This window comes from Lissotriton helveticus, chromosome 7 (assembly GCF_964261635.1).
Source record: "Lissotriton helveticus chromosome 7, aLisHel1.1, whole genome shotgun sequence".
Classification (NCBI taxonomy): Eukaryota; Metazoa; Chordata; class Amphibia; order Caudata; family Salamandridae; genus Lissotriton; species Lissotriton helveticus.
Window position 1 is genome coordinate 205,326,552 of NC_136068.1, and position 10,875 is coordinate 205,337,426.

Genomic DNA, 10,875 nt, shown 5'->3' on the forward strand with positions numbered 1-10,875 from the left:
ATTTTTTTCAACGTGGAGGATTGGTATTTACCAACTTCTCTCACTTTGTGGTCAGAGAAAGTAAAGTGAATTATATGACAATCTTGCCAGGCACAGGGAGTGCGAAAGGGAAGGCTGTCATTTTTTGTAACCCACAACAAAATGTAGATACCTGTAAATTAAATGTACACATTCACGCGTGAAAAAACCAAGCACAAAGCCCATTTAGTTCTGAAGAGTTATGGAAACACAGATTTGAATAGGGTTAAAACAAATCAGAACACTCAACTTATTGATGCACAAATGACGGATGGTCACAGAAACCCAAGCTCCACACATCATCATTTGTCACCAATACAGTTTTATCAGTAAAACTGAATGTCTGTGCAAATTTAGTGGCCATTTCAATGGACAAACTAAAATGACACCCAAAGAAAACAAACAATAAGAATGGGGTTTTGTGACATCTCACTGAGTGCAGTGGGCACAGTGTGATTTGGTGACATAAGGCCAAAACAAGGAAGCATTTTCTGAGATGAGTCGGTGTGCATTGGGACGTTCAGCGTTAGAACATGACGAATGCCAAGCATATAATGCTGCATGTCTGCACGTGCCTCCACAATAAAGCAACATGTTATTGAGCAGACATTGCTTCTGGGAGTTTTTTGGTGCCCCAAGGTAAGACCTTCCTCCCGATGCCCTAAACAATATGAAGAAAAAACCTTCAGCAGTAGGCACAAAGTTATTTATATGGCACACTACATACCTGTTGGCCCTGCTTCCTATCCCTCGGTACTCACTGTGGTTCATGGGGTTCTCCTCAGGTGATGCCACCAGTTGCAGGTAGGCGGTCCAAAACCCTAGGATCAGCAGGCCTAGCGCCACAACCGTTCGAAAGCGCCTCCTCAGCGTCTTCAGGGGCAGCAGCTGTGGGATGCGGCTCCACCACATCCTGGGGACAGCGTGGGGACGCACCTGCTGCCCCCGTCGCCGCGTAGGCCCAAATCTGTAGGGCCTGCACTGCTCCGGGCCCTTGAAGCCTCCAAGGCCTCCACGAGCTGTGCTCCTGGCCCTGTACAGACAGCAATAATCCAAGATCCAGGTCCCACGCTTCTCTTCCAATCCACCACGCTGGCTGCCGGCGACTCTCAGGCTCTGCAGCTTTGGTCCCCTCTGCTCCTGACCATGCTGAGAATCCACACAATTCCCCACCGTACCCCTGGCCAGGCCTCACACAGGTGAAATGTCCTCCGGTCACAGTGCTCAAAGACAGCTTTTCTGTGTGGGCCTGTGACTTTGTGGGCACCAAACCCTCCACCAGGGGTGCGCCTGGCCACACTTGGACTTCAGACCCTGCAGCAGCCGCACGTCAGGCCCTTGTTGGGTCCTACACTCTACCAGCCTTACTTCTGGGCGCATGTGGGCTCCGCACCGTACATCAGCAGTGATCTTTGCCCTGCGTGGGCTCGAAGCCTTTAACCAGCCACTGTGCTCCTGTGTTCCTACAGCCACTGTGATCCTGTGTCCCTACAGCCACTGTGGACTGTACTCCTGTGTCCCTACAGCCACTGTGCACCTCTGTCCCTAAAGCCATTGTACTCCTGTGTCCCTACAGCCACTGTGGACTGTGCTCCTGTGTCCGTACAGCCACTGTGCTCCTATGTCGATACAGCCACTGTGCTCCTGTGTCACTACAGCCACTGTGCTCCTGTGTCACTACAGCCACTGTGCTCCTGTGTCACTACAGCCACTGTGCTCCTGTGTCCCTACAGCCACTGTGCTCCTGTGTCGCTACAGCCACTGTGCTCCTGTGTCCCTACAGCCACTGTGCTCCTGTGTCCCTACAGCCACTGTGCTCCTGTGTCCCTACAACCACTGTGCTCCTGTGTCCCTACAACCACTGTGCTCCTGTGTCCCTACAGCCAGCCGTGCTCCAGTGTCCCTCCAGCCGCTGTGTCCACTGGCGTACTCGGAGCGGAGGAGGTCCATGCAGTAAGTCGTGAGGGGGTGACACCATGAGTTACTCGCACCGGGTGACACCAACGCTAGTGACACCACTGAGCGCGGGCTGCTAATGCTCTCCAGAAGCCCGGCCTCCTGGCTCATCGTGCCAGGCAACGAGGGCTCCCGTTTCCTGCCCTTGACAGTCGGAGGGTGAGCAGGTTCATAAATTTGACTTTCAGTTTACCCAGCACCAAGGGGGACATGGGTCGAGGGTAGAGCCTGGCTTAGTAGTGGTGAGGAGGGATACAAAGATTCCAAGATCTAAGAGCTGAAATGTGCACAAAGAACCTATTCCAGTTTGAGAGAAATGTTTCAGTGTGGGAGAAAAGGAGACCTGAATATCTGCCACCTTCTTCGAAAAGAAAGTGACCAACTCCTCGCACTGATATAGTGAGATTGAAATCTACTCTAATCTTGAAGTTAATTTTTTAAGGTAAATCAACTGCAATTGTCATTCCTGCTCTGAACTGCATGCATCAATTTAAACGTATCAGAATTAACTGCATATCACATTCCTCCTTAGTACGGGATGCGTTATATTAAGCATAATCTGCTTCGATTTTTCGAATTTATTGACTGCAATTTACATTAACTGCTCCGAGCAGCATGCAACATGTTTAGACATAATCTGCACAGATCTGGGAAAGAGAAAAACAATTCATCCAAAATATCTGGAAACTAATTACTAGCCACCCTCCATAACAAGTGAATTCCAATTATAAAACCACCCCATGTGAACATTAGCAACTGTCGGAGCACACAGCAACATATTGTTCTGGGAGGCGGAATGCGGAAGCAGAGGCAGCGCTGCCCATGCCTGTCTCCACAGCGATGGATGGCTTTCTCCTGCCTCTCCTAACGCTCCAGGGGGAGACATTCAGAGGGCTTCTCCCCCGGCCCTTCCTGCAGTAGCTGGTCCTCGAGCCCCAACAGTTTATTTATGCGTTTTTATATAGTGCGGACTTTACCCGAAGGCGTCAGAGCGCTTCACAATAGGAACTGTAATGATACATGAGGAGAAAATAACAAGTGAACAAATTACAAAAGCAAACGTTAAGTTACATGTGGCAAAAGTGACAATTGTGAGCAAACAAAATACATGAGGTAGCAAACGGTGCAATACAGGAAGAAAAAGTGACGTGTGAAGGTTACAAGAGAAAACAAAGTACAATTAGAGGTAAAATACTGCATAATATGGCAGACACTCAAGCACAAGAACAAACGTTACATAGGCAATGGTGGCACTTGTGCAAGTATCTAAAGCAAACAAAATGTGAGAGGTAGCAAACAGTGTGTTACAAGAGAAAAGTGGCGTGCTAAACACTCCAAGGCCTCAAAAATCTTACCCGACGTAACACCAAGAAAGGGGAGGATGGATTCCGCCCCTGAGATTAATGCGATGCGGGCAAGAGGAATCATTTCCGGAAAACCAAAGGAAAAAGAAGTCCCTGCAGGCTGAACTCTGGCTAACCGACCCGGGGAAGTGAACCAGGGTTTTGCAGCGCCAGGTGTACGCTTGTCTTCCTCTGCAGCTGGTAAGTGGCACCCTCATTCTTCCCTTCGCTGTGTTTGAAAGTATGCCCTTTGGCGATTACAACCTGTGCTCCTTGTGTCTGAGCGTGCAATATACTCAGTAAACTGCTTTGGTCTGTAGTTACGCTATTGTGTGCAAGTGTAACATACTGCCCACTGACTATGAGTTGCACATGGGTGTCATGTTTCCATAAATTACTGTGCGCATCTTTCTGAGTCCGTGCAGACGTAACATGCTATGCCCGGAAACAGTGTAGCCCCGAATGGGCATGTAGGGTTCTTGTGCTGCCAGTAAACATGTGTCTAACTTTGCATGGGTAGACTGGTGCCATGCGTAGTGTGTGTTTCCTGTACTGTCCAGGACATGTGTGTAGCTGCACATGACTCGCGGGTGCCATGTGCATTTTAATCCCTGTGTAAAGCCGTGTAAGGGTATCTGGGGGGCATCATGGATTCATGATGTAAGTCGTGAGGGGGTGACACCATGAGTTACCCGCACTGGGTGACACCAACCCTAGTGACGCCACTGAGCTGGGACACTCAGAGCAGAGGTTCATGCACGTCACCACCAGGGGGTGGGGGGGGGGGACATTTCCGTCCTGACACATTTGGCCTGTAGGAGCTATGTGGACTTTCATCCATGAGTTTCGTCTGAGTGTATGCCTAGCCACTTAAGGAGCAAATTACTTGAGTGATTCTGGGTGGGATTGTTACTGACATGGTGGAAATGTGAAGCTGTGAATACAAACAGAACCTGTTTGAATTGAAATGTGAAGCTGCCCATCTTTTTTTTTTTTTGTTGGGAAAACCTTTATTGGTACTTCAAACGAGTACAAGTATGGGCCTACAACCCCCAGGGCCGGCCGCTAATCAGTTTCCGTCCCTGCAAGTCAATTACGATACAAGTCGGCAGCCCGTGAATCGGGGGTACCATAGAGTCGGTTAGAACGTGTTATTGAGCGCACCAACTAAATTACAGGATTCAAAAGGCTCCATTTTATAATATGAAAATTAATGAAAGGATCAGGTGCCATACAATAACGCGGAGTCACACAAAGGGCGGGCAAAATAGTAAAACATCCACTGTGAGAACGATCGCAGTTAGAGCAACGGCGCTAAAACATATGATTCAGGATAAACAAGCATACAAACACAGTTCGCACCAGTTGGGCGCCCGCCCATTGATACCGATAACCCTGTTGAAGCATAGGCACAGATAAGAAAAGATCGATAATAGGCACAAAAATGGACCCGCTATGCTGACCCGAAAAATGAAGAAACAAAGAAAAGGCAAAAGAAAGGAAACAAAAGAAAAAAGGCCATAGAAACAAGGAAAGGCGAAAACAAAAAAGTCCTCACCCCCAACCCCCCACCCTGCACCCCTGCAGAAGACTACGGCCCACCCCCCCTAGCAGCGTGCCTGTCGCCCCAAAGAACTGAGACCCGATAAATAGAAAGAACGAAAACATATAAAGAGTGACTAGTAGAAATGGAGGAGGGCATTGTCATACACGGTCCCGGTCTCTCGCCCCCCCGCCTTGAGAAAAAAGTCCCCCACAAAGCAAACGCAATCGCGCAAAACACGATAGAAGAATACTCTGGAGGAGAATATATACCCCGCCCTGTGTCAGTCAACCCAATAAAGCAAATCCTGTTACCGATTGGACCACAATAGTAAACTCAAAACAACTGTCTCAGCCTAAACCCAGTCGATCAAACATGTTGACTCCCTTTGGCGAGTATAACTCCATCCACAAATTGTCAAAATATATAACAGAAGTTGCCGAAATATAGTCTGCCAGGTGGAGAAAGGATGACAAATCCCAAAGTACATGGCCGGTACCGACGATACCCCTCCCCGACTCCAAGGCCCGACACTGTTTCCTCCGCCATCTTGATGAACCAGCTGGGAAGGGGGTGTGACACAATCCAATGCAGTTCACAGTCTCGACCAAAAAGTAGCAGAATGGGAACAGCAGTTAAATGTTCCACTGGTAGTGAAACCAAGAATTCCAACAATACAGTCGATACACATATCGCAGCACATTCGATCAGTACCACTTCTGTAGGGGCAGGCACCTCTCCATGCATAGGGTCTGAATGCACCGCCGGGGTGTCTATCGGGAGTAGAACTGGCCGTCGAGTCCTGTGTGATGTATCAGGGTCCGGTCCCGATTGACTAATTCCTTCCGCTGCCGACATCATTGTACAGATCCGTGCCACCATGGTCACCCGAAGTGCCTCGAGGGCCGCCAGCACAGACCGCAGTGACGGGCCACAATCCTCCCGCTCCGCCAGTTCTCGCACGACATCAGGCATAGCGATCCCCTTGGAGAGCCCGCTCACCCCGGGGGAAGAGTTGGTAGAGCAGGGATGAGCCGTGAGGGACAGATCGTCAACATGCGGCCATGCGCGCCAAGCCCCCAACCCAAGGGCGAGGCGAACACCAGGCCTCCGGGTCAGGGACCCCCGCAACACCGCTCCGGGCGTCACACGTCTCCTCACCTTCGATACGAGACCAGGCAGCAGAGCAGGCCAAAAGATGTTGAAAGTTACACGGACCGGACCTTGCCACCCTCCCCAGTCCGCTGTTGTTCAACTGGGACCCCGGCGGGACCAGCATTCAAGACCCCGGCTTCCAGACTGGGTTAGCCCTCGGATCAAACCTCGACATTACTCCACTCCACAATGTCGGAAAAATCTCGGGATTGCTTCATCGGATTGCAAATCAGTTCACAGACACGGACATGTGGCGGAAAATCAGGATAGACGACAGGATCTGCGGGCGAGAGACGGAGGTCAGCGGAGCCGGGACACTAAGCGGCCATCTCGTTCGCTGTCGTAGCTCCTCCTCCTCGAAGCTGCCCATCTTTAGCAATATATTAGTGCATCCAGAAACCCAGATGTAACGTTTCAAATTGTATTTACGTGTCCTGTTACGTTCACTCCTAATAGAAATTCTTAAAACCATTGTTAGGTGAAGCTGATAACTGAAGGCTTTGGCAAGCGTACAATGAGTGGTTCCTCGCAGAGTTAGTAGCTAGGCTATTGGCCGTGTCGTTTATTTTCTTGCACCAAAAATATGGAACTCACTGCATATTTCTACCAGCCACGAGATCAATTTCTCTCATTTTAAAGATAGCTGAAGCCTTCGCTTTTCGAATAGCATCCTATACTGTCCCTCTGGCATATGTCCTGCAGCTACAGTCTAGTCAGGACTCCCTGCATTTGTGCATCAGTGAGCTCTATTAATAGTTACATAAATTAACAAATAAATTATGTATTTGCTATAGATAAAGACAAAATGGCAACAAGAACTTAATTTTTAAAGAGTTAAAATTAAATTAAATCATATTTAGTATTAATTTTATGGATATGTTTAATTGAATGTTTTAATGATTGTTTATCTGCATTGTGATGGTCATATCGGCCTCGTGTCTATACAGAATTCTGGACCTGAATGAAGGTATTTCGGACTGAGGTTACGTCATCTCACCTTGCGAGAAACAAGACCAAGTTTATTCGACTCACAATCCAGTTATTTTCACTCTATAATTAGTCAGCGGCACTGGAAAAATACACAATTAGCATGTCAATCCAACTTCCCCCTTAACAAAGTTGATCCGCCGCTTTACTGGAAAAAAGAGCTGAAGTCAGCCTTTGGGAGGGCACAATACGGCTCAAAATAGTGTGCCAACGCACCAGTTACGCCAAAGGAAGCTGCGCCCCTGACGGAGACACTAACACGGTTTCATCGAGACATACACCAGCGGCATGTATTTTTCTAACACACCATCTCGAATGAGGGCAAAAAAACACAAAGTTACATAACTGTCATTTTTCAAAATTGCTGTAGCAGCTTATACTAAATGAAAGTTTAAGGATTTTTTTTGCTTTTGATACATGCTCAATTGCCACCGTTGCCTCATGTTACGTAACGTTTGTTTTTGTGTTTTGAGTGTCTGCCATTTATTGCAGTATTATACCTCTACTTGTACTTTGTACACTTTTGTAACATGCACACATGTCACTTTTTCCTCTTGTAACGTACCGTTTGCTACCTCTTGTGTTTTGTTTGCTATTGATACATGCACAATTGTCACTATTGCCTCATGTAACGTAACGTTCGATTTTGTAACATGCTCACGTGTAATGTTCGCCTCATGTATCATTACTGTTCCTATTGTGAAGCGCTCTGACACGGGTAAAGTCCGCGCTATATAAATACGCATAAAATAAATAAAAGAACATGTCCAACCTGGCCCCTGTCACCGATAGTAGTCACGCGCCCCGAGGACACCTGGAGCAAATCAGCCAGCCGCACCGACTCGCGCCTGAAGTGCAATTTAAACAGCGGTCGAAAAGTTTCTTTAACTCTCCAAAATGCGCGGTGCTGCTGCCCGGAGGAAAAGAAGGGCAGTCGGGTTAAAAAGTCTCGAATGTCTGCTTTTTGTACAACCGCCAGATGTGCAACCCCCCCAAAAGCAGATTACCTGCCACAAACACCAGCACCAACACCCCCTAGAGAAAGCGTGCACCATTGAGAGATACCAGGGAGGACGAACTCATATATATTAAGCAGCGGCAGCATGGGTTAATTTAATATATTTGAGCAATACACCTCCGCCTCCTCCCCCCAAACAAACAGCCTTTCTCAATCATATCTAAGTTGTTCCATTTCCAAGTCACGCGCGAGTAGTTTATTCAACCCTAGTTACACACGCATTCTGGTAACTTATTTCCATTTTTTCCTATCATAACACTAGGACTACTGTACCCATAATGCAAGGAAAAGTCACAGGTCAGATTAACCTGCTGACCTCTAATGTAGGGCAGCTTGCTGTACTTCAACTGAAAATATAATAATGTCAATAAACTTAGGCACATTACCTTGGGTGGAAGTGCAAAGATAATTGGCAGGAGGAGCAGCGGGGTCCCGATCAGAATCAGGTATTTCTTAATGCACCAGACCTTCTTGAAGAGCGCCAAGAGGGTGGCCATGGCGGGGAGGGAGCAAGGCTGGCAATGAGCAGCGGCTCTGACAGCGTCTCGTGTTTGTTGGTGTCAAACACGGGACAAGAAAGGAACTTGGCCGGCACCGCTTCCCATTCACAGGTTCCAGTCAAGTCACTCCCTCTGCACAGCGTGACTTGAAGATGTGAAAGAGTTAGGGACGGGGGTGTAGCCCAGCCACTGTGTGCATGCAGGCTCCGCCCCCGGCTCTGTTTTTGTGTTACTGTCCAGCGTGGACGCTCCGTGGATGGACATGTGGCGGGTCACAGGACCCATCTCAGGCGGTCAGACAATAGCAGCTTTCTCTGAGCTCTGTGTATACTAACGAGCACAGAGGGGGTTCTAGCTCAGCTACACAAAGTCCTCTGGTATATTTACTTTCTAAGTTGACGATTTCAGTACTACACCCAGGAGTTCTATTCAACTGGACCAAGTGGGCCCATGTCATGCGCCACGGCAGATTCTAGTCCTAGCTTGTTGTGCAACAACGCTTTGCATGCTGGAACTTGTAGTTGTTTTTATTTCTCAGTAGATGTTTGCCTTAAAATCATGAGCTAGCCCACTTTTTTTCTGTGAGTTCCATCACACTACTAAGTGCTATGACCCAAGACACGAGAAGAGCACCCCACTGGTCAATCCCCAGTGACACAAAACACTTCCCACATAAGATCAGAGTAAATACAACACTATTCAAGCCAAGTACTCCCTCAAAGTGTAGCGTGCTCCCGATCTATTGGAGCAGCTTAATTTGGCACCACCTGTATGCGTTTGGCTAGGCCTCATATATATTTTGTTTTCGACCTTATAAACTTGTGTGATGCAATGTTAACAATTGAAAAATGGTGCACTGAATATATAGGAAAGTGCATTCTTTATGTGCTTTTGATCTGTGTGTGCATACTAACGTTTTTCTTTGCAGAAGTATCTAGATTGCTAAAATCAAACTTTAATAGGCTTGGATTGTAAGGCAGTGTGCTAAAATGCATTTAATGCAGCACATTGATCACAATTAGAAAAAAGAATCATGTGATGTGTGACTATTAATGCGTAGAGATTTTATATTCACTCTGTAGTTTCCACCTATAGATGTGGATGTTTTTATTATGTAACTATAATGCATATACAATCTTCTTGTATCCACAATACATGCACATAAGGTATATTTGCATTGTCGTATTCATATTGTGACCGCATGTATCCTTATATTCAAGCGACAGGTATGTTTTGCCTATTTTATTAAGATAGCATGGTCAGAGGCCATAAGCTTTTGGGATTTCAATGTTTAACCTTCAATGTTAAAAGTATCTGCTTGTATATTTTTATCTTTTCACTGCATGTGGAAGTTAGGCTTTGTTAGTAGTTGTTGCAAAGTCATCCTGTGCCCTGGGCACCCCCCAACTTTTTGATGACGGATACTGGTGGAAACTGACTCTGACTGACCCTGGGCTCTGCTATGGTGAAAGAGACACATTAGAATATAGTTAAAATGCCTACATACACTAGGGTACACAATGGGATGGTGGGGTACCCCTGTGATTGGCATGACCTCCCCTATAGGACCCTGGTATATAATAGGGCAGGGGGATTGAAACTACCTGGAAATCCCCAGTACCCTGGGGCATGGCAGTTTAGAGGCCAGCAGCCTTTTTCGGCACTTGCATGTGTGCACTGCTGAAGCCCGACCTCAGTTTAAAAACAGCCTTGGGTGCCAGGACCGCTTTTAAAAAGAAAATTGTGCCCAAACGACTTTGGTGTTTGGGGCACTTAAAAATGGATAACCTTCAATGGTTTTCCATATTAGGAACCCCCAGGTTACCCATGGGTGGGGGGTCATGGATTTATAAGGTACACAATTATAAAATGAGTTTTTATATGCCTGGGTAAAGTGAAATGTCAAATTTCACTCCCCACATTGTGGTTAAGTGCTGCTCAAATTTGACTTTGATGCTAGGAGCACTGTGGAGGGAGAATCTGCAATATTTCTACAGATTCAGAACCCCTAAAGTCTCCCCTAGTTGCACTTGGGGTGAGGTTCCTGTAGATATAATGCAAGTACTTATAAAATATGTTTTTGTAAGTCCTGGTGTTGGAAAAATGGCCAAAGTCATTTTTCCCATTGCAAATCCCGTGTTACATAGGTTAACATGGTAGGATGTTATTGATTAATAATTCTTGATAGGAGAGGCATACAAATGTGTACAAATGTCATTCAAAGACTTCCCAGAATGGTATTAATAAATCCAACAATATCATATTGTTGAATGTATCCTAAAGTGTACATACAAGAAGTTATAAGACTTTCTTGCTTGTAAGTCCAAATTCAGCCTTCCAGTGGTCTGCCCTGAT

The 10,875-nt window shown here is 46.8% G+C and overlaps 1 protein-coding gene across 1 annotated transcript in view; it reads right to left on the reverse strand.

Annotated features, from left to right (window-relative positions):
• The window catches only part of SLC13A3 (solute carrier family 13 member 3), a 421,387-nt gene extending 412,726 nt beyond the window's left edge, over positions 1 to 8,661 (reverse strand). Inside the window, exon 1 of the mRNA XM_078651950.1 lies at positions 8,407 to 8,661. Within this exon, the coding sequence (XP_078508076.1) occupies positions 8,407 to 8,517 (111 nt within the window). The 5' untranslated portion in view covers positions 8,518 to 8,661. The remainder of the gene's footprint in view (positions 1 to 8,406) is intronic.
• Positions 8,662 to 10,875: the final 2,214 nt, after the last annotated feature.